The 24,555-nt window shown below is 40.9% G+C and overlaps 1 protein-coding gene across 3 annotated transcripts in view; it reads left to right on the plus strand.

Annotated features, from left to right (window-relative positions):
- The window catches only part of Grm1 (glutamate metabotropic receptor 1), a 401,569-nt gene extending 378,597 nt beyond the window's left edge, over positions 1–22,972 (plus strand). For 2 of the 3 annotated variants that reach the window (XM_085688524.2, XM_048425345.3), the window contains one exon: positions 19,043–22,972. In XM_085688524.2, coding sequence (XP_085544650.2) covers positions 19,043–19,982 — 940 coding nt within the window. In that variant the 3' untranslated portion in view covers positions 19,983–22,972. Of the gene's footprint in view, positions 1–10,964; positions 11,049–19,042 lie in introns of all 3 variants that reach the window. The other variant, XM_048425346.3, reaches the window with a different exon arrangement.
- Positions 22,973–24,555: the final 1,583 nt, after the last annotated feature.

Here is a 24,555-nt window from a genome sequence, read left to right on the forward strand (position 1 = left end):
GTGGGGCGCCAAATATCGGCGAATCAATCCCACACCAGTTATGTTTTAAGGGGTTATTTATTTTGGGGGGTAAAACTTACATACACCATAAACCATCAGGAAGGGAGCCTAGTCGCTGGAGCAGGAGCCGGGACCAAGCGCCGGAACCAAGCGCTGGAACCAAGAGGGCCTGATCCGGGATCTGTGTCTCTTTTTAAAAGAGAAATATACCACACCCCTGTGGGCTGGTATTTCAGCGGCTATTGGCTGACTGAGCGGAAGGCGCTCCCCGCCACACTGTGGGCTCGTGCTTCAGCGACTATTGACTGAGGCAGCGGAAGATACTCCCGCAGCACATATGTGCATGTGCACCTGCCCCCAAATTAATGTGTACACACATGCATATGTATATCATCATACAATAAAAAAATAAAAAATATTTTCAATAGTTATACTAATTTGTTTTCTGTCACTATAAAAAACAACTTAAAGCTGGTTACTTATAATAAAGGAGATTTGCTTAGCTCACAGTTTAGGAAGCCCAAAGTCTAAGATCAAGAGACCCTATCTGTCTTCCTTAGGATGAAGTCCTGCTTGACTTCATCACAATAAAGCAGAGAAATAGGAACAGATGCAGCAGTGCATAGAATGAGAAAAAATACCTAGTGGAAGCTACTCTGTATCAGTTTACTTTCTCAAGAATTAACTCATCCCAAAGACCAACATCATTCCCTAGGGAAGCATCTTCTATGACCTAATCACTTCCCATAAAAATGTTCCATAATTTCGTTTTTTTATTAATTTATAAAAATTTCCACTTCCGCCCCTCCTCCCAATACCCTCCCCCTCCCCCCACTCCCTCTCCTCCTCCCTCTCCAGTCCTAAGAGAAGTCAGGGTTTCCTGCCCTGTGGGAAATTCAAGTTTCACCCCTCTTCCTCCAGGTCTAGGAAGGTGAGCATCCAAACAGACTAGGATCCCAAAAAGCCAGTACATGCAAACGAAACAAGTCCCAGTGCCATTATCAATGACTTCTCAGACAGTCCCCGTGTCAGCCACATTCAGAGAATCTGGTTTGATCACATGCTCGTTCAGTCCCAGTCCAGCTGGCCTTGGTGAGCTCTCATTAGATCAGTCCCCTTATATCAATGGGTGAACGCACCCCTCGCTGTCCTGACTTCCTTGTTCATGTTCTCCCTCCTTCATGCATGACAAATCTTCCAGCACACAGACTCCAAGAGGCAAAAGCACATCTGAACCATAGCAACACTGCTGGGGACAGCTTCCTACAAAGCATATTGGTTTGCCTATAGTGTGCACAGCAGAAGTTCTATGATCCCAGGATGCAATCCATTTTTCTCTGGTGCTTCGAATGGCTTCAACTTTGTAGACGTACACCCTTCAAATATGGAAGATAAATGGTGGTGTCTCATCCACTCAATAATGTATTTAAGGCACCTGTTGTATACTAGACACTATGACAAATACAGGGAACCTAGGGTTAGGAAAAACAGATTTGACTCTTGCCCTTTGTAAGAAGTGATTTTTAACCAAAGACTACACATTGAAGGGTCAATGTCAAGGAGAAATGCAAGTGTCCCAGAACACTGTGGGATATTTAACTAATCCAAAGGTATGGAAATGGTGCCAGAAGGTATTGCTTAAGCTGGACTGTGTTTCTATTAATTTATTCTTCGACAAATTCTTACATGTAGATAATACGTTCTGGTTACACATCGCCTTCGCTTCTCCACTTTCCATCATATGAGTGCCTCCTCCTTCTACCACCATACTCCAATTGGACTTTCATGTCTTTTTGCTTTGCTCTGTGACTCACTTCGTTTAACCAGCTCTACTCACATAGGCGTGGGAGTGAAGTTAACCACTATCTCAGTAGTCACATCACTAAAGACAATAATTTCCTCCACCAGTACATCTCTTTCTGGATAGGGATCCTGTAGCTTCAGTTAGTCTTGTACAGGCCTATGCAGATAATTTCAGTTGTTGAGAGTTCTTGACCTGGTAGGCTGGGTCATACCCATTAGACAGTGTTTAATGGTCTTTCTCCTTATCACTTGGATCTTGCATTTTTTTCATCCCCTTTTCTATAATGTTTTTGGAGCCTTCAAGGGAGTGTGTTGGTGTCCCACTGAAGGATGAGCAGTCAATAGTCACTTGTTCTTAGCATCTTGATCAGTCATGAGTCACTGTTGTTTGCTGAAATATAAATTTCTTTGATCAAGGATGAGGACAGGAGTAATCTATGGCAATTAAAAAAAAAGAAAAGAAAAGGCAGATTGACATGAACAAAACTGGAAGTTTCATTCCTAGAGTCTATGACCTTCTGAATCACAAGCCCTTGACCAGGTCCACATACCACACATGATCTCTTCCATATGGAGTGGGCCTCAGATACAGACATAACAGTAGTGCCATTATTGCACAAGTAAGTACCTCTTGCTTGGCAAGTTGAGATTGTAGCATGTAAGTTAAAAGACTAATTAATATCCCTGCTGAGTTTTCTATATGTGCCTGCATAGCACCTTCTGGCATTATGAGAGCGAACCAGTAGAGAAGGCACTTCCAGTCAGGAAAAGAAGGATGCTTGTCAAGATATTGAATAATAAGGCACAGAGTAGAATAAAATATAGATGGCTAAAGGCAATGGTTAAAGGCAATTCCAGATTGTTTCAAGAATGATGCTTATTGTGGCCACAGCAACATCTCCTGCTTTCACAATGCTTTTTACTGGGTTCAGAATGGTTATTGTTTAATCTCTGTAGTGGAGACAGTGATACCCATGTTCGGCTTACCATATTCAATTTATTATGAACAGGAAATAGTTTTGTGAAATTTTATTGCTTTAAGACAGAAAATCATGTTTCGGCATCAACTGAAAATTAGTGTCTCATGCCCTATTTGCTATATATGTTCTCATCCTATCTGGCCCAGAAATTCATAGACAGTTCATGTATTACCATGTACTACGAACATATTCCCTTGCTTGCACAGCAAGAATCCAATGAAACAGCAGATCTCAAAAGCATATGTTCACATCTCCTAATAGCCATACAAGTTTTCTAGAATGCTTACCCTCATTACTACCAATTCAATACTGAGAAAAGTTTTTTTAAAAAATGTTTGCTCAGATGCTTCCTGTTTTAATATAACTACATTGTCTGGCTGCGCAGTTAACATGAACTAGAACTCTGTTTTAACCCTGATTTAGTTTTCTGCAATTATCTTTGACATCATTATTTTACTTTTTACATTTATTTATTTTCTGTGTGTGCCTGTGTGTGTGTATTTGCTGCAATATATAGCACATGCATGCAGATCAGAGAACTTTGTATTATCTGATGAACTATCTCTTCAGCCCCAAATATTTTTATAGTTAATTTTTATGCTGAATATATGGGTATATTACATATTTAAGCAAAATATATCAACCGTCATTGAAATCTCTGCATGTTACTATATTTATGAATATTTTACTTCAAAGGCCATTAAATTAGTAAAAAGAACTGAAAAGTTTATCTGCTTTCCCACTGAAGTTCTTTTCCTCAGACTTATTGATCCCTTGGATTCTGGTTGTCATGACACTGTCCCAATGTCTGAAAGTGGCTTTTGAAAAATATTTTATTTGGCTGTTTCCAGCATAAAAGTTGGTTTCTCCCAAAGGTATTTAGCTAAAAGTTGAGGTCTTCTTTATGCCACTGAAATCTCTCCCTTGAATCTTTCTCAGCAGGCTATAATGCAACTATGACTACTTTGGAGGCTATGGTATCTATATTCTTGAAATTATGACAGTGGTATTATGAGGTTTTCTTTGCAGACTTGCAGGGTGATGACACAAAAGTTAATTTTGTGATTAGTATAGATCTGTTTAAGGAAAAATAAGATGAAATAAAGCTTTGTGGAACAAAAATATAATACTAATGTTAGTGCTTTAGCCGAGAATTTCAGGAATTTCTCCCAAAGTCTAAGTTTCTTTAGAATTAGCTTTGTATGTTTGATTTTCAATCTCTGACTGTCCCCAAAGTCTTTAACACTTCCAACATTGTTCAAAAATCTTTGTACAGAATTTCTATCGAGACTAAAAGCAATCTCTCAGCTGTGAGCTCTGAAAAATTCAAAAAAAAAATTACTTGCTTCCAATATACAATAGCACTGAGTAAACATTCCCAGTCAAGAAGGAGAAAAGAGACACAGAAGAATGAGATCTGAGCAAGAATATATAGGCAGGGAATGCACTAAATCCCGTACCTCCATGTCCAGCATCTGAGGACAGTGTCATGATAGATACAGGCCAAATGGCTCGGGCAGTTCCACCATTAGCACTTTACCGTTAATGGTGCACATGGCTTCTCTCTTTAGCTGCTTCCATTTGGTGACTCCAGCTGTTCTCAGCACACATTTCTGCTTTGTTCAGTATCTTATGTCCTCACCTTAACTTTGGCTTTACCTTCACAATTTCATCCAAAGCCCTTTCATGGAGAGCCTATAGAGAATTTGACCCTGCTCTGCAGCGTCTCTACATACAGGGTTTTCTGTGGGGCACTAGAACAATATTCGATAATCTCACAGTTCTTGACATTCTGCAAGCCTATGTAACCATGTGGATAAGACCAAGTTCTGCTGTCAGCTAAACAGTAGCTGATCCTGAAACCAGAATTTTAGTTTCTTTTTAGTGTCTAGGTGGCTGAATGAGGGAAAATGTTCTTCTAGGTGCTATTTTTTGAGTAGAGTGTACATAGCACTCTTTTCAATGAAAAGTCAAGTGAGATTGGAGTTTTACACACTGGAGTCTTTGGTAGGCAGGTTCTCACCAACTCATAAAATGTCCTCAATGGCATTTACTATTCTGGAGTGCAAAGAGACTAGCTCCTTTTTAATGGTACTAATTCTTTTACAAATGCATTCTCTTCTGATAAAATTTAAAAATTCCTTCACTGAATGACAATCAGTATTATAAATGTTTCTGCTTGACAATTTGCTCCAAATAATCACTGTAAACCTGATTAGGAGTAGCTAGTGATAACCAAGCTACATTCTACAAGTAATGTTACCTTGAAATTTCCTTTACAAAATTTAATAGTTTGTTACTTTAGAATTCAGCTTCATGCAGTTTTTCAGATTATAGGTGAAATATAGGCAAACAGTTCAACAAAACGCAGTATAAATAGTTTCTAGTGCAGTTCTCCACACTGAATACTTGTTTATATCTAAGACTTCATGAGTTCAGGCTGACTTTGCTGTCTGCATATCTATCTGCTCTGTAGTTTGAAGTTCTGTCAAGTTCATTCATGAAGTTTGGATTACAGCTTTCTAGGGCTTCTCAAGTTCATAGCTTTAAACACTTCCAAATTTCTCCCCCAAACCATTTCCAAATGCCCAAAATGACATAGGTTTAGTCAAAACAATGACCCTACTTCTCTGGTAGAATATGTAGACACATATTCTACATTTGTCCTTTTCCATGGCTGTAATCAAAATGCCTGACAGAAATTTCTTAAGAAATTTGGTTCTTAGTTTCAGTCCATGGGATGAGGAAGTATGGTTCAATATCAATCTGATTTGTACTTTTGTCTGAGCTATAATCTGAACATGTCAAATAAATCTTAAGGGAAATTTCTTTAGCAAAGAAATTTGGGTGGCAAATATTGAAAATATGGTAGAATTATATCATCACTGCAATCTTGTAATAAAAGATCTGAGCTTCTCTTTGGTCATTAATGACTGTTGAAACCAGTCTGTGACACTGGCTAGAAGTATGGTATTTTTATGTTGAACAAACTCCAGTTTTATTTAAGAATTTTTTCTAATAAAAAGCTAATGTAAGTGGCATAAAAATAACAATATGGATCCTCACAAAACAGTCTAAATAGCATAAGTACTTCACAGGGAGTGTTGGCAAAAGAGAAACAGCCTACCAGTTCAACCTCCAGGTACCTGCTTTAAAAAAACCCGCCATTCGTGTGTAAGGATATTTGCTTGAAGACTGTTTGCTCCCCAGAGCAGAATGTGGGAAACAGCCTAAATATCCACTGACAGAAGAATGGATATTTCTGTGAGGTGTATTTAATCAGTTTAGTTTACGTAGTGAACTAGTTGTGTGTGCGTATAATGCCATATGAAAAAAAAGGTGATCATTGAATAAAAATGTAGGGTGAAGCCATACATACAAATTTTATAATATAAAAACTTCCATGTATTATTTGCTAATCCATTTGTATACAAATATTATAAAAAGATTAAAATGTTCCAAATGGTGAAATGAAACAAATTTTTCCTTTAGAATGGGATTAGTATGCAGATTACTATATCAAAGTCTTTAACACATCCTTAGTGTTGTCCAAAGTAAATGGATTTTAAAATGTGATGAATCTGTGATAGTAAATACATTTTTATTAAATCATTTTCATAGTCTCTTATTAGCTTGCAAATCTCAGTGATTAAGAATTTTTAATGGGGCAATATTTTATGACTATAACAGAGAGACTGTATTTGTGTTTATTAAAGAACTTAATATACTAAGTTAAACAACTGTGTTACAAATGAAAGTGGAGGAAATTAAAATTCACATAAGACCTCTGCCTACATGCAGAGTTCCACTCTGCACTCTGATCAGTGAACAATGAGGAATAAATATTGAATTTAGAGAATAGGAAACGTTTATTTGGGTTCTGGAAATCAATCAGAGATACAAAATGATCTCACTTATCCACAGCAGTGACAACCGAAAAATAGATCTCAGTCTGCTACCATGGTCTTGAGTAGTTGCTGTCGTCTTTCGTGATTAGTTTGGACAGCTGCCACATTATATCCACGGTGAGCCTTGTATATCCTTAGAACTGACCGTCTAGAATTGCCTAGAACATTCAGTCTCTGCTAAAAGTAGATTCACTTTCAACCCTAACATGGACATTCAGCTCCGGATAGAGACGACTCACCTGGTTCCTCCTAGCATTACCATTTTCTGGCACACCCTCTTGGTGTCACCATTGCTACCTAAAGAGAAATGGAATTGGGGATGGGAATAGAAATAAAATTCCATTTAGTTGCTAGTGTATTTATGGAAATTCTTGAGTAAGGAAGATGGCTGGAGTCAGTGATATGAAGGTGAATATGGAGATACTACACGCTGGTGTGGTTCATGGTACTGGCTTATGCTGGAGCAGCACTTGGTTTTCCGGAGCCCCTTTCCCCACACACTACTTCAACAATCCTGTATGGATCAAAGAAGTGACTGTGAAAGGAGCAATGACCTGACCAAAGACACCAAGTCTTCTGGGTTCCTTGTCCAGCAATCAATGTCATATCATCCTTAGTAAAAAAAAAAAAAAAAATGTTGCAATTTATGAAGAAGTTCACATAAAAGATAAATCCTGCCAGAAACTGATGTAGGGACTGTTTCATGTAGGTAAAACAACACAATAAAACAAAAATTGTTTGGAGCTAAGTCCACTCAAAGAGATGTAGGCTACTATACAAATGAATATTATTTGGACAATAGAGTCAAGTGGGGAATCTTACAAAGAGTTCATTGACTATAACAAGGAGCAACTTCATGTAAAAGGGACAGAAGAAAGGGAGGGAATAAGATGGTGTGGGGGTGTACCTGGCACTTTCATAAGAAATTACTGAAAAGATCTTTCTAACTAAAATTCTGGGGTTTCTTTAAATCCACAATTTGTGCCAAAAGATTCCAGCACAGATTTGGGACTTCTATTTGACAAGCCCCCATATGCTGCCTTTTTCCCTCCAAGCTTTTATTCTGGCTTGCTGAATCTGTAGTTGTTTGAATATGTGGCTTTATGATTACTAAAAATACCCTAAAGCCAAGCTCCATCTCTCAGTATTTATGTATCTGGTAAAATGACCAGTTAAACATCAGAGTGTCCAAGCCTTGGCCAATAATCTTCAGTAAATAGTCCTTTCCTAAGATCAAAGCCCACATGCAGGACTATTCTATATTTTACTTCCATGCAAAGGCAATGTCAGAGACAAAAAACCTCGAGATCACGGAGGAGATTATACTCCTCTCTACTGCTTTGGTCAACAGTTAACTAGTGTGAATTTGAATTCTTGTGGCTTCTACTAAAGCTGTCAATCTGACTGAAACCAAAAGCAACCGCAAACTGTTCACTCACTAAATGCAGATGTAGCCCCTAAAAGAGAGAATTGGCAACAGAGATTGCGGAGTTCCTTTTCGCAGAAATACAGATGCTGCAAGTCAGTGCACCTGTGCAAAGGCATACATGCCAAGACTCCTGGCTACCATGACAGTCCTGACCTTGTCTGTATGTTATACACCCCTAGCAGACAGGACTACGTTGCTTGCAAGGTTCAGTGCAAAACTAAATCACCAAGTCCTTGGTTTAAAAGCTGGGAAAGCGATAAATGTACAATGCAAGCCTATTATCCCTCACTGCTTTTTTCTCTCTGTTCCGTATTTGCGATTTAATATCATGTTCACTGGCACAGAAAGACATTCTTGGAGGAAAATCATTCATTCTAGTTGTGACCCTAGCTACCCATTCTGGGACTTATACATGTGCATTCTCCAAGGTGCAAAACTGTACCCCGAATCAACCCTTATGCAGGTACCATGGGGGAACTCAAAGTGATTTGCCTCTTCATTACATGTGCTTCCTACCTGAGCCATGTTAGATATGTGCACCCCATAGTTTTCCACCAGTTCAGAGACACCTGAAGCATCTAGATCAAGGATGGGTGAGAGGTCCACCCCTACCCTGTAGTCTGCCAGCTGGTACGGAGTGTTCAGAGAAAAGGGAGGGGGAGCAGCTTCCACTTCCTGTAGATGCCACTGGACACATAATAGTGCATCTCGGTCCTACTGGGATTTGTGCCTAAGATCCCTGCAGGGGAGAACCATGGTGATACCTTGCCATCTACAGGGATGAGAGGAGAACATGACTGGTATCCAAAGGACAGGAGAACAGATCACCATGCAAGTAAAGTATGGAGACTGTTGATATTGGACCATCTGTAAGTTGTTGTTAGAAGACACGTTTTATTTTCTCATCCCCCCCCATTACTTACAGAACACAAATTTAAAGATTAATTGAGACAATTTTAAGAGACCTATCCCAGAATTCTAAGCAGCAAATGTGGGGTTCTGTTGATCTCAAGCTTCTGAAGCTGGCTCTGCCAGGAACCCTGCTGCGGGTCACCATTTGACCAGGCCAACATGTAAACATTTCTCCAAAGTAGAGTTAATTTTAAAGTCAAATGAATGCAGGCGGTTTTTCGCAAAACAAAAGCCCAGTGCTTTGGACGCGTTCTCCAGCTTCTTTCTTAGGAAAGAAAGTTTTAGCACTATTTTACAAGTTAAATGTTTTCCTACTCTTATTTATAGGAAATTGTCAAGAACAGTTTCTCCTTACTGTCCTCTCTTTGCTGTTCATTTTTAAGGGGTATTTGTGATTTCAGGTTGGCATTTTGGATGTCACTGTTAGTTTAGTCTGGCAAGTTTAGCAGCAAACATGGTCTCTGTTTAATTTCTTTTTAATAAATGTGTTCTCTCAGTAGGCATGAACTCTCACCAACCTGTCTTTATTTCTCATTTCTGGATAGAAGTTTCAAATTGCAGAATTTAGCATATGCTTTCAAATGGTTTATGAGTGCTTGAAGTTTGATAGCAATCTATTCATGGATCAGTTTTCCTTTCCTTTTTCTATCATAGTCGACTATGCATAGAAAAATCTTTCCTCATCATAAAAACTCAGATCAATCCTTGTTTCCAGAGGGTAAAAAAAATGACTACAGAGAGTGTTCTACATGGAGGTTTCAAACTCACAGCTCAGCTTCTCAGCACCTGGTAGGCACATCTGAAAGGCTTACACCATGGGAAGAACCATGTTTGTTTGTTCCTGGCATCCCCTCCTTGACCTTCCTTTCTTCCTCCTCTTCCTCTTCCTCCTCCTGAGGCACGATTCTTCTGTTTTGATGGGATACAGAACAGCCACGGCTCCCTCTGGCTATCCTCATGGCTACCTACAGGACTATCACCAAGGACTGGAGTGGATGACCAAACATAGGCTTAATAGAAAACAAGTGTGAGTTCACTGGGGAAAGCTACAGGGAAATGACTACTCACAGAACTTTGTAATGTGAGAGGGTTCTCTTGAACTCTGCCACCCTCCTCCGTCCCACCACAAACACGGACTAATGGTTCACCCTGAGTGTCTTATGCCTGAGGTCTTTTCCAGGATAGATAGCCATTTTGTGGGGCATGACAAGATAGCTTTCGCTCCACCACTTTCTAGGTGCAGCTGATGTTACTCATGAAGAACTACTTGTCTTTGGTCTACTTCCTTATGGCTGCCCCATCATCTTTGCTGGGTCTAAAAAGTGTTCTTTTCTCTTGCTAAGAATGACACAGTGTACAGATCACCCTGTTTTCTGTATAAGGAAATATCAGCCAGAGAATGAGATGGCGTGTCCTCTTGTGGCAGAACCATCAATCTCAATAGGTAGATCTCTTGACACTCCACTATTGCACATAAACAATCTTGTGAGCACAAGAAGTGTGACTTTGAGTGAAGTGGCAGTCATGCCTTGTGATAGAATAATATGGTAGATAATGCACAATGCAAAGGAAATCTGTGGTTTCGGATATAAATTCAGGAGCTTCCACTAAAAAGTATGGTGGCAGAAAGACAGCCTCCTAAAGTAGCATGTCAACAGTGAAGGGAAAGAGCCAGTCTGATACAGATCCACAGGGCACTGAAAAGAGATGGTTCCACTATGGAAAAGCGACTCTCTCAATGCTGCTTCCAGAGAGGAGTCCCACCAGCAAGACACAGGCCACGGTTGCAAGCAGGACATAGAAGCAGAGACACGGAGAAAGGTTCAGGAGCCAGACCTGGCCCCACCCTGGACCAGGCACCTCCTGTGTGGTGGACTCACCATAGCTGTGCCCATGTTGTTTAACCCCTTGCTTTTTCTTTTCGCTCTTCAGGAAGAGGCAGCCAGAATTCTCGCCCAGCAGCCAGTGTCCGTCGGCACATGTGCAGCTCTGAAACCCCCACGCTGCAGTGAATGTGTAAGAGAAGCTGCATGGACATCTAGTGTTTTGCCCCTTGCTTTCTCTCTCCTGGGTATTTCCACTTTCTAACATGGAACCAAATGTGGTGCATGCCATCAAGAATGAGGGACGCGTGGACGTGCCGTGGTTTGCACGACTGCCTTATCCGATTGTCCATCGTTCTTAAAAGGACACTGTCAAGCTGGTAGTTCCTCTGCTTCTTTTCTGTTCCAATGCAGCGCTCTCCCCGGCTTTAAGGATTCACTTTGGTCTGTGACTCCCACTCAGGAGCTCGAAAGTGAATCTTCCCTTCCACAAATTTGTCGGCTTCTCCATGGCAAACAGAGCCTTTTCCTTTTTTTTTTTTCTTTTCCTTTTTGCCTTTCCCCTCCCCGTTTTTGCTGTTGCGCAAATGTTTGAAACGATCCTATCTGCATTGAAGTAAAATCCACAGCTGAAATTTATGGAAATGTTCCACAATGTGGGTGTGCTAGGGTGGGTGCCAACACGAGCCTCTGCTGGGTGTCTCCCACACCCTGGGGAACACAAAACAAAGGTTTTGTGAGTCCCTCTTAAAGCAAATTTTACAACAAACAGAAACTTTTTTTCTAGCATTCTATATGATTTTTATCAGATGCTTAAGTCTGATAAAAAAATGCATGCTTGGTCTGATTTTTGACCTGTAGCTCTTGACAGTGTCTCTTTAAGTTAACCAAAGCACCTAGACCATGTTCGATTCATTGTGCACGGAGTCTGTGGTCTTTCTCAGCTGTTCCTTTACAGCCCTCCAAACTCCTGGGAGAGTCAAAGGTACACATTCCTGCAGCCGGAGGGAGCCCACTGATGAGGTGCCTGTGGCTTGAATGGCTCTTCAGATAGAAGAGCCCAATTTGTTTCAATGTTTGATACTGAACTGGCGACAGAGGCTGGAAATAGAGCCATGGTGCCTCTTCCCTTTACTCAGTGACGAGTACCAGGAAGTGTGTAGCCTCCTTCACTACTCTTCCCTGTAGAATCCTATATCCAAACAATGTGGTCTTCATCAAAACATCCAGACACAGAAAGGATACATTGGGTAGTCATGCCAGTGTATTTCAGTGGCATTTGGGAAGCCCTGAACAGAGTCTCTGCACCATAGCTAGCCTTCTCTGAAACCCTTCCAAGTCCAAAGGCATTAAATGTTTCTGGCACCAAGGGTGTCTGACCAAGGACACAGCAAGGAGATCCTAATTTGTGACAGCTGCTGGCTGCCTGTCAAAAGGGATTGATAGAGATGAGTGGATGTGTTTGTCTTGCCTTGACAGCAGGGCCAGAGAGAGGAGAATCAACTGACATTTCGTGACTCAAAGGTGAGTTTCTACAAACAAAAGTAAAAGCCAAATATACTTCTTGATGGTGACTAAAGAAAAGAAATGCACCTATCAGCAAAGCTAACAGGTGGCTTGTCAAGAGCCGCAAGAACAGGCTGTTCAAGTCTCCCATCTTCAGACTATACAGAAAATCAGAGACAGTGTCTTTAAACCTGTATCCCTTAGACCAAGGCCAGATATTTTTAGTCATGGTTGTCCTGGAGAAATGAAAATAAGAAAATGTTCTTTTTGTAACCTTCAGCTCCTACTGCTTTTTTTTTAAGAGCATGCAAAGAGATTAACATAAGAAATAAACTGGATAGTTATGGTCTGTCCCCTGAGGAATAATCCGGGCAGAGCAATGCATCTGCCCTATATTTGCAGGGCAGATTGTGAGTTCTGAGGGGCATTAGGTAGAAGGGGATATAGAAGATTTGATAGTGTTTTACCCCAAACTTCCTTCAAAATAACCCAATCTACTCCTCCCCTGTATTTCCTAAATAAATCCAACAACACACAAGTGTTCGTACTAGGACAATACCCTGAAACCAGCATAGCATATTTTTAAGATTTCATAATAATTTGCAACATTATTAAACTTTCTAGTTATAATTATATGTGTTATATATATATATGTATATGTTACATATATATGAGTATAGTAACTAAATGAAGGCCAGAAGAGAGTGTTGGATCACCTGAACCCTGAGTTACAGATGATTGAGAATGGCTCCAAGTGGGGAACCAAACCCAGGTTTTCTGCCAAAGCAGTGCTTCTGGGTCAGTTCCAGGCCACAACGCGACATATTATATAAACTTTGACATGAGAATTTCCTTCATCAACTTGTGAATAAAACCAAAGACCATCCGAAACCTCCTTGGAAAGGTTTAATAATCATCAGAATTTGCTCAAGTTTGGAAATGACTTGGTAATTTTCTCAGAACAGTTGAGCTCACACTGGGAGTAAAAAGCTCTAGAGCTGTCCAGGCCTCATTGGCTTCAATGAGGAATTAAATTTTGGGTATATTTTATCTTATTGGTCCATTAAAGAAATCATGAAGTTATAGAAAGAAAAGTGATGTGTGTGTTTGCATGTCTGTGTGTGTGTGTGTCTGTGTGTCTGTGTATGTGCTGTCCTTTATCCTGTGTCATACAGTTTGAAGATGTAGAAATCAATTGATCTAAAGATTACTAAATAGGGGTTAAATACTTCGACTTTGTAGATTGTATATTTCATTAAGTCAGTGGTTCTGTGAGTAACCAATGTTCAAGTCAGAATTCAGAGGGGAAGAAAAAACTTCATAATGCTGATTAAGATTATCTATGGAAATGACGGCATTCTCACATAATAAGAGTTTATCTGTCTTCAAAAGTACATTCAAGATTCTTTTTATTACAAGTAATGATGAGCAGGCAAGAAATTTTAATTATGTTCCTAGTTCTCCACAGTGGAGAGAATGTGTTAAATTTTCTGTAATGTTTTCCAGAAGTGGAACTATTGTCAGTATGGAACTAACTCGGGGTTGCCTGGGAAAACAGACATCTGGATCAAATGGTTTCAAATAGTTCCTATAATGAAAAATAAGCCAGAGCCACCTTCCAGACTGCATACTGATGCCCACTGACCTATGCATGTGCAGGTAAAAACATGGATGGCTCCACCTGAGGCTTCTTGGGCCAGACTCCAAGAGCTGACATGATACCACGCTGAAGCAGCAGGGACATAGTAGTAGGCCACCTCAGTGCTGATGGCTCATGGACTCTACTCTTGGTTAGCCTTTCATTCCCTACGGAACTCTGCGGCATTTCCTGATGCTCTTTTTCTTTGCATTGCGTTGCTTTACTAGTTGACTGATTATGGAGAGAGGGGTGGGGGAGAAGGTATGTCTGTGTCTAGCTCAGGGAACAACTCATGGCAACCAGTTCTCTCCTTTCACCAGTGTTCATTTTTAGGTTCTTAGGCTCAGCAGCAAGTGTCATCACCCACTGAGCTATCGCCATGGTCCTATTAGAGAAAACAAACACTTGCCCCTCAGGTTCTGAGGACAGATCCTCCCTTCTTTATGGAAAGTTATTGTCTTGTCCGTGGCTCTCTGGATACTGCCGTAAAGCTCTGAAGCCTGGCAAGGGACGTTTGCCTTGTTGCCAGCCTCCTTTTCAACGGTTTGTGCAGGATGCTTTCCTCCTATCTCCAGCCCCCGCCTACAGTTCTCATTTTAGAGATCTCTGGAAGAGAAAGCATGTCCTCTGCAGATGTAACCTTACAGAAACAAATAAAACAGGCTCACGCTGAATGTCAACAATACGCTAATTTGTTTACACTACCCACTTCTAATTATTCTGTAGACTGCTGTAAATATTAGAGTTTTTTGTTTGGGGGATTGTGACACTTACCTAATGGAAGAACAATTGAAGCAAAATCCTCAACCTGTGGACTTCAGGACTGCAGCCACAGACCTGTCGCTTTTGTATGGGAGACTCAAATATCATTTTCCTATCCATCTCCTCTTCTACAGTCCCACTGTCTCTAGACTTAGGGTCGCAGTTTGTGTCCCCAACAAGTCAGGTTTGGCTACTTGTCCTGGATGAGCTCATAAGGAGAGCCAATTTAGGGGCTGGAGAGATGGCCCAGTGGTTAAGACCACTGACTGCTCTTCCAGAGGTCCTAAGTTCAATTCCCAGCAACCACATGGTGGCTCAAAACCATCCTTAATGAGATCTGGTGCCCTCTTCTGGCCTGCAGGCATACATGCAAGCAGAACACTGTATATTTAATAAACAAATAAATCTTTAAAAAAAAAGGAAGAGAGACCAAATTTAATAGTGAAAGCAAGAGAAAGGAATTTATCCAGTGTGACCAAATTGAGATGGGGACAAAGAGATACAGTGACTTCCCAAGTTCATATTCTTGTCTGTCTTAAGAGTATGGTTTAAATAGAAAGCAGGGGAGTGCAGAGCTAAGCAATAAGGACCTAGTGTGCCTCTGCCAATCATTGGCTCAGACCCAAGTCTCTTTTTCAAGGTTGTCTGACAAGTTGTAAAGTTGCTGGGGTTTCAGACCTTTCTACATCCAAGGAGGTGATCGATCCTAGGGAAACACTAAATCCTTGAGGTCCATTATTTTATAATTGATGACCAGAGAGGCTCAATGTATATTGGTTACACCACTGACCATTCCAATAATTGTAGTGTCATTAAATAGATTTAATCACCTGAGGTAAGTTAGTCCTGACCCACAGTGTTTTATCTTCAGGAAGGTGGTTATTTTGGGTGTTAGGTCTGTCTTTGAAAATTAAAATAAAGAGTGCTTTGAGGCAATTATATGATGTTTTCTAAATCAAATTGCTTTGTGTCCCCCCCACACCATTTTTGAAAGAGAGAGAGTCACATGTAGCCTGTGGTAACCTGAAACTTGCCATATAGCTGAGGATCACCCTTGAACTTCTGGTTCTCCTGCCTCAACTTCTTCATGCAGAAATTACAGGTATGTAGCACCACATCTGCTTGATGTAATGCTAGAGATCAAACTTAGGGCTTCCTGCACACTTGGCAAGCAAACACTGGACTCTGTGAGCCATATCCCCAGCTCTTTTTTAAGATTAAGAAATTGGAAAAAGAGGTAAACAACAGAAACAAGAAACTGGTGGCCAAAGTCCAAGCATTGAAGTTACCTGGACTCAAACAAACCTTTTATTTCACAGAACCATACTATTTTGAATGTGTTTCATCCTCTTGTGATACCCTAAAGTTTATGTATTTTTCTCTTCTTAGTAATAATGAATGTACAGCCTCTTCAGGTAAGATGATCCTTTTTCACAAGAAACAGGATTGGGTCTTTGCCTGAATCAACAACTGTAATTACCTTGAATAGTGTTTGCTGAACACAATGAGAGTATCTCAAAATGGAGTTCCATTTGTATTTAATGGTAGTTTATCACAATACCATCCTCAAGCATTTAAACAGTGGTACATCTTCTCCTATAAAGTTTTATTTATTCACTCAGCAAACAGTTCTTAGAAGGCATGTAGATCCACAGACCCTTCAGATTGTTTCTGAACCACAGATGAGAAGTGACTTATGGTGAAGGAGCAGTTAATAACCTGAGCTTCTATGTTTTTGCAATGATGTGTTTCCCCCACTATCTCTGCTTTTTACAAGGCAATTTATTTTGTCATAATCTAAAAATGCCCTGGGACATGATATCTGTTTCCTAATTAAACAGGACTTTTCGGATAATTTAGAGCAAGACTTGGAGGGGAAAAGAATGCTACTTATTTTAATAGTGATGGTGAAAATCTCCCATCAGAAGAATAAAAACTGTGTTCAATTAAAATAGAACTAAATTATGATTATCGCAGCCTGATTGATCACCAAAAATAATGTTATATTTGGGTATGGTCCAAAATGAAGCCAGGGTGGATCTTTGGGCAATGATAAAAGCACCTGGTGGTGTAGTCAGTGAAATATGTAGAGTAAGAACCACTACCTTCAGGGTTTCCCAGGAATGCAGGGATACCTTGCAGCTAGTTTTAGGGGAAGACTGAGCAATGTTTTTTTGGGAACTACTTTTCCCAAGCCATGAGGTCAGAATTTTAGCTGTCATATCTGTTTTTGAGCTTTTTATATTCAGTGTCTGACTTTAAAATAAATCTCAGCTTTTTAGACTTCCTTCACTTTTCATTTATATTTTTTATAAAATATTAAATGTTGAGCACTACCCTCACCACAAATATCCAAGAATTAAGTGTAAGTTTCTTGTCTTTCAAAGTGATCTGATAAACCATTCTCTTGGTGATGCTTTTCTGCTTTCTTTTCCCCTTCAAACAGAAGACTGCAATGAAGAACAATCTATTTCACACCTCCACCTAAGAAAGAATGTTCATTTTCAAATTTCATTTAATGTCACAACTTTGTTATTTTTGTGTTCCTTTTTCTGTTTCTTTAATAGGTATAAATAAAAAGCAAACTCCTAAAAAAGAAAGAGAAAAAACAGGAAAATGCCTTCTTTTAAGTATTAGCAGGGCTTTTATTAATAGAGTGCTATGGTAAGGTGTCACCATCTGCTAAAAATTATATAGACTATCATCAGAATCTTCCAAAGCAAGACCCAAACTTTTGCAGTATTCAGAATGAATAAGATTTGTGATTGCCATAGAACATTTTGTATTTCTTATCCAGAATGACTTTTTCCTTGGTAGGTTTGTTGTGACCTCGTGGGGATTAAAGTTGATGTGTTAGCATTGTATTCTTGTGGCAACATATCTGAGAAAATCAGCTAAAAGGAGGATGATTTATTTTAGTTTATGGCTTCAAAGGCTTCAGTTTATGTTCACTTCACTCTGTTGCTTCTGAACTTGCGTCAAAGTGCAAGCATCTTAAGAAAAATCATGCGGCAGGCCAATGCTGCTCACCTGGCTAGGAGGCAAAGAAGAGGGGACTGGTTTTCATTGCAAAACCTCTCCCGTGAAATCAAGGTATGAGTCTGAAATATTATCCTTTAATGAGGTCAGAAGTCTCATAACTCAAAATCCTCCAAAAGTCCCTTTCCCCCTCTATCACTGCTGCTCTGCAAAGCAGGTTTCCAACACATGAGCTGTTGCAGGGCAGCGAAGAACCAAGCCATCACAGCTGAGAAGGCTGGATGCATGGAAGTGTTCTAGGATTTCCTTTAGTAAGGGTATGTGGAAAGAGATCCAAGCAGGGCCCTTGGTCCTTAGTGACTCCTGCCTTGTCAGAATCTTAATTTTTTTCTTCTTTGCATCAAAATTGGCAGTAGGCTTAATGGAAGCTGTGAGCACTGTGCTTGCCAGCGTGTTCCTAGCCTCTCTTTGCCAGTGCCCCTATTTGAGTATTCTTAGGGTGAAACTCCTAGCCAGCAGCTGAGAATCTGAGCTTCATGTGAATTGTCGCACACTGTATGTGTCAGGAACAGTGTTCTAAGATTTAAAAAGATGGGAAATTATGAAACCCTTCAGCCACTCATGTATATTTTTTTTCCTGCTCTTGCTTTCTTTCTGTGGGTGTCATGTCTGTATTCATGTAATTGATGGGAAATGCAGATCAGAATGAGCCACTGAGCACTTCTAGTTCATAAATACCCAAGCACAGTGCCAGTAGCTGTGTGTGGGTCTTAACTCGTCCCTAGACTGTATGACTCTCTGTGTTGTATTTCCTCCAGGAAGCTTAAGTGGTGTGTGTGTGTGTGTGTGTGTGTGTGTGTGTGTGTTTCCAAATTATTCTTCCAGTAGTTCAATAATCATTTAGTTTTGCAGTGAAGGGTAATTTTAATTTGTTAACCATTTCATTAATTGTCATCAATGGGACAGTTTCATTATTAGTGCATGTATGGTGGGAAAGAGCGTACTATGTGAAATCCTATAACTAGATGGAAATAGCTGTTTACACAATAGACTGTGCTTTCTCACCAGAAACTTTCTTGGGCCAGCTCTTCTTTCCTTGACGTGACCAGACTGTTCTGTTTCCTTCTCCAGAGGCAGTCTATGGCAGCTGAAGTTGCCAGTATTTCATTTACTAAAAGGGAAGCAGAGGAGGTGGACGGTGCAGTTGAATAGCAGTGCGTTGGGGTGGACAGAATTCAGATGCATTTTATCCTTTGTGCAGGATCCATGTGTAAATAAACCCATCTCTATTTTATTCATAGTTCTAACGGCAAGTCTGTGTCATGGTCTGAACCAGGTGGAAGACAGGCGCCTAAGGGACAGCATGTGTGGCAGCGCCTCTCTGTGCACGTGAAGACCAACGAGACGGCCTGCAACCAAACGGCCGTGATCAAACCCCTCACTAAAAGTTACCAAGGCTCTGGCAAGAGCCTGACCTTTTCAGATGCCAGCACCAAGACCCTTTACAATGTGGAGGAAGAGGACAACACCCCTTCGGCTCGCTACAGCCCTCCCAGCAGCCCTTCCATGGTAGTGCACCGACGCGGGCCCCCTGTGGCCACCACGCCGCCTCTGCCGCCCCACCTAACCGCAGAGGAGACGCCCCTGTTCCTGGCTGATCCTGTCATCCCCAAGGGCTTGCCTCCACCTCTTCCACAGCAACAACAACAGCCGCTGCCCCCTCAGCAACCCCCACAGCAGCCCAAATCCCTGATGGACCAGCTGCAAGGCGTGGTCACCAACTTTGGCTCGGGAATCCCGGACTTCCACGCGGTGCTGGCAGGCCCGGGGACACCGGGGAACGGGCTGCGTTCTCTGTACCCGCCTCCGCCTCCCCCGCAACACCTGCAGATGCTGCCCCTGCAGCTGAGCACCTTCCGAGAGGAGCCCATCTCCCCTCCCGGGGAGGACGATGATGATGACAGTGAGAGGTTCAAGCTCCTGCAGGAGTTCGTGTATGAGCGCGAAGGGAACACGGAGGAAGACGAACTGGAAGAGGAGGAGGACGTGCCTGCAGCCAGCAAGCTAACCCCGGAGGATTCGCCTGCCCTGACGCCTCCTTCTCCTTTCCGGGACTCAGTGGCCTCTGGCAGTTCGGTGCCCAGCTCCCCGGTGTCTGAGTCAGTGCTCTGCACTCCTCCAAATGTGTCCTACGCCTCTGTCATCCTGAGGGACTACAAGCAAAGCTCTTCTACCCTGTAGGGGTGAAACGTTCATGGAGAAGCCAGAAATGCCAAGGAATGCCAATCCCTTTGGAAATGTACAGAAAGCTGAGAGAGGCACAGGGGTGGAGGACCACAGTCTGCAGGGGATAAAGAATGCTGAGGCTGCCTTTAAGAGAGAGAAGAAAGATGCCAAGTGAACAGTGGTTCGTGCCAGGGTTGTGACTCTTGAATTATTCAAAAACCTTCTCTAGGAAGAAAGGGAATTATGACAAAGCACAATTCCATATGGTATGTAACTTTTATTGGGAAAAAATAATAAAACGTAAAAATAAAATCAACAAAAATAATCTCTTCGTTTGCTCAATCGTGCATCCATATATCTGCCCACACTCGTCTTGGTGAAGCCAGAAACGGAGCAGCCCTTGTGACGGTGCCAGCTGAATCATTAGTTCATCTAACAACATTCCTGGTGAGTGGATAACGGGAGGACAGGACATAGGGACATAGATGGGACAACAGCTCCCATCTCAGAAGGCCTTCTCTGCTAAGGCTGCAGACTCCTGGCTAAGACAGACCTAGGCACTGACCTTATGAAGGTCCCTTTACTGCTGTGATCCAGTGCCGGCCTGCCATCACCCTGGGATAAAAGCGCAGTAACACCTTGAATTTCTGTAATTCTCTCTGTTTAGGAAAACGGAGCAAAATCATCCTCCAAAACGAGCTATATCGGAAGTGCTATGGAGAGAAAATGAGAAGCAAGACAATACATCTGCACAGGTCCTTGAGCGAGGTCACCACAATGAGCTTTGTGAATTCCATGCTTGTTTATTGATAACTTTGGAAAGGGGGATGGGGACAAGGGGTGTCAGAGACCTTTCGTGGACTCACTTGTGCTGTGCCAACCAGGTTCTCCGTTGCCCTTCCGCAAAAGAGGACAAGCCACGTTGCCAAGATTTACCTTCCATTTACTGTAGCAAATAATACCAACGAGTTGGACTTCTGAGGTTCAGTGTAAGTACAATGTGGTGCCACAGTTTCTCCCATGTGCTATGGAAGCAAATCTATCCTCAAACCTAATGGTGTACTCATAGCAGCAATTACTGGTTTAAATCCTTTCCTATTGTCACTGGAGTCCCTGGAACTAGCAACTGAATGTGTTTTCCTGTGTTCCTTGTATACGTGTGATTATGAAATTCGTGCCATGTCGTGTCAATCTAGCCGCAACTAGGAAATCGTCTTCTGGATATAGTATAAATATTTCTATGTTCCAGTGATGTTCTCTACGTCACTGTCACCAGTGTCTCTTTGAAGGCTGGGCCTGGGGTCGGATTTTTCTCACGTGCAGCTGCGATGGAAATCCTTCTAGGTGGGGATTTATTTTTCAGATATTTTACGATATGAGAATGTTATTAAAGAAATAGCTTGAAAGTGCATTGTATAAAAAGGTCACCAAACAGTGTGTGACACTAAAAAGTACATTTTTATAAACTTGTGCACATCGTTATTAAAATTTAAGGTTGAAAGGCAATATTTAGAATATTTCAGATATATTTTTAAAAAGTTTTTCCACGGTGACTTGAGTTTCATGGTATTCTAGTGTGTAACAATACTTAATCAAGTCAGAGTGTCTCAACTCTCTGCTGGTCAACCAGGCTTCATTTTTAAATTTTTTACATGTTTTATGTTTATGTTTTTGCTAACATGTCTTCCTTATGATCCCCTTATGTTTACTATTATGTAATATCCACATACATGTGATCCAATTACTCCATCTTACCCCTGCCTTTTCTAACCCCAAGGAAAAGGATTGTTTTTGCTATTTTTATTTCTTCTATTATTTGTGGGATGCATCTGATCCCTTTAAATATCTTTGTTTATGCCTTATGTTCAGTCATCTTAATTTGCTTTCTTTGTGTTGGAGCTACTGATTTCTAGCCAAAAAAAAAAAAAAAAAAAAACATCGTCTTAGAATCTCTAAATACCCACAGCATCATTTATTCGAAATTTAACATCAACTCTATGTCAGAGTTGTGTTTCTTAAGTGTTCCACATTTTACCACCCAGTTTAGTGAGTTCCTCATCAAGAACTTCTGTATTTTAAAAATTTATTTTGAAACATTTTTATTGCAAAGATCTCAAGAATTGAAATGTTGGGCTCTGTGTTTTCATTATGAAGAACAGTATGAGAAAAAAATGGATGATGCAAAGCAGGGTATGGTAGTACATGTCGCTAAGCCTAGCAGTGCATGCAGAGTAGGGCGTGGTAGTGCATGTCGCTAAGCCTAGCGGTGCATGCAGAGCAGGGCGTGGTAGTACATGTCGCTAAAGCTAGCAGTTCATGGGAGGTGGAGGCAGAACAAGCTCTGTAAGTTTGAGGCCAGCATGGGCTACACAATGAATTCCAGATCTAAACAGAGAGACCCTGTCCCAGAAAGGGAAACACAATAACAAAGATGGTCCAGTGCTAAATAGATGGGTTTCTACTAAACTGGGAAAACAGTGGGAGAGCCCATATTGCTTCCTAGGTCTTTAATCTTGAGTCACCAACATATGGGCTTTGTTACTGTGGGGTTGGGTGTGCATTCGAGCTTTTGTTGTTATTTTGTTTTGTGGGGGTTTTTTTGTTTTGTTTTTTGGGTTGTTTTTTTTTTGTTTGTTTTTTTTTGCCAGAATAGATGAGGCAATGCTTCCTATTCAAAATTTGTAACAGGCGAGTTCGTTCAGGAGTTTTTGTCTGAGACATTTGGTGAACACATTCAATACTGATTAAAATATTACTGAATGCCTACTCTTAACATGATTACGATTTTTCCAGAATAAATAGAACATTAGCTCATATAATTGTTCAGAATTGGAGATGTACACATACATACCCTGTACCTAAAGGACAAAATATCTTCACTGTAACGTATGTGCTTATACAAGGTGTTTTGCTTCTTGTAAAGTGTTTTCCTTTGGCGTGTTACTGCCTTTTGTCAAATAATCTTGATGATGCTGTATTATAATAAATATTTTCTATTTATTAAATGTGCATATTCCTTCTTTGAACTATCCAAGCACTACAAGCAGAAATAGGCCAGTGAAACAAATAATCTCAAGAGTTTGATTTTTTGCCTAGAACACATTTCCAAAGAGGAAATTTTAAACATCACACAAAATATTCATGGGAGGTCATAAAATAGAACACAGTTTGGCTTTGGTGACATGTAATCCAAACTTAGAATTTCAAACTGTATGATCTTCATTGCCATTTTTACTTTTAAGAGAATTGGAAGGGTTGGATATTTAGTGGAACTCTGGAGACATGGACTCCACCTTTGTTCTCTTTGAACCTTTTCTGTACCTGACTCACACTATGGGGGAACCTAGTTTTCCAGCTTCTTAATGTTTTTCTATTCTACGCCAGGCTCAATTTTAAATTTTAATGTTGACGTCACAGGTGAGCTTTCAAACGACCTTGGCACTCTTATTTTCTGCTCTAAGACCCTTACAAACTGATGCGTCCTAGTCAACGAGAGATCACAGTGGTTGGGGGAGCTACACCTGAGACTGTGATGAGCCTGGTGGGCGAGAGCAAGCTTGTGGTGAAGACACCATCCAGAAATGGGTTGAGTCACTAGGGAAGTTTTCAATATGTCTGGTAAAGAGAATAAAAAAAATAAATTAAATTAAAGCTTAGAGTTCCAGAAAAAGTCATAGAGTGAGAAGCAAATGGTAAAGAAAAGTGAAATAAAAAATAAGGATGGAGAAGTAAAAAATAAAAGTTCATACTGCAGTCCAAAGATATGCACAAAGTAATCATGGTAGACCTGAGGATCAATTGGAAAGAGCCCAGAAGTTTCACTTGGATGATCTTTGAAGAGGCCATGACTGAGGTTCAGACACCAGAAGTGAAGGGTAAGTAAGTGTCCCATACATTCTACAGAGAATATCCTGGAAGCAAATCAGAGAGCGGGAAAGTAACCGAACAGGCACTGTGCTGGTTCTTGGCATTTATTTTCTTTCCAGCATTTCTGGAAGGCAGATATTCTGGAGAACTTAAATAATGTGTCCACACACATCCGTGTGCTCCATCAGAGCTTTGGTCTCGTTCCCTGATAGATAGCACAGAGCATGTGAACTCCAGTTCCTTTCCAGAGTTCAAGCGCATGTGTAGGAGTCGGTTCATTTTTGCTTGGGATTCTAATTCCTGAGCCCTAGAGACAATGCTGATATCCAATAAAGGTGTGCTGGGAAATAACAGTAAATTCGTGTTATATAATCACACTTTGCCCAGTTCAGTACTCCAAAGATGTGTTCCAATATCCTTATGGGTTCCAGAGCTCCACATTTCTCCCTACTGATCCAAGCTCTGCCTTCTGAACACATGTTCTAATTAGGCTCTCATTTTGACAGAAGAAACAGCTGGTTCCCTTTCCTGCAGATGTGGAAGCAATACTTCGTGTTTAGAGATCCCTGTGGAAGGCCTAGCTAACTGTGAAATAATTTCCTCTGTGGGAGAACTATAGGTAAAACATAAATGGCTGCAATGGAACACCAGTGTGAAGTCACATATGATTCGTGGGAAAGCATGCACAGGGGCAGGGTTCCTTTCCTTGCAGAAATGCATG

The sequence above is a fragment of the Myodes glareolus genome, chromosome 1, assembly GCF_982192425.1.
Source record: "Myodes glareolus chromosome 1, mMyoGla1.1, whole genome shotgun sequence".
NCBI classification, from domain to species: domain Eukaryota; kingdom Metazoa; phylum Chordata; class Mammalia; order Rodentia; family Cricetidae; genus Myodes; species Myodes glareolus.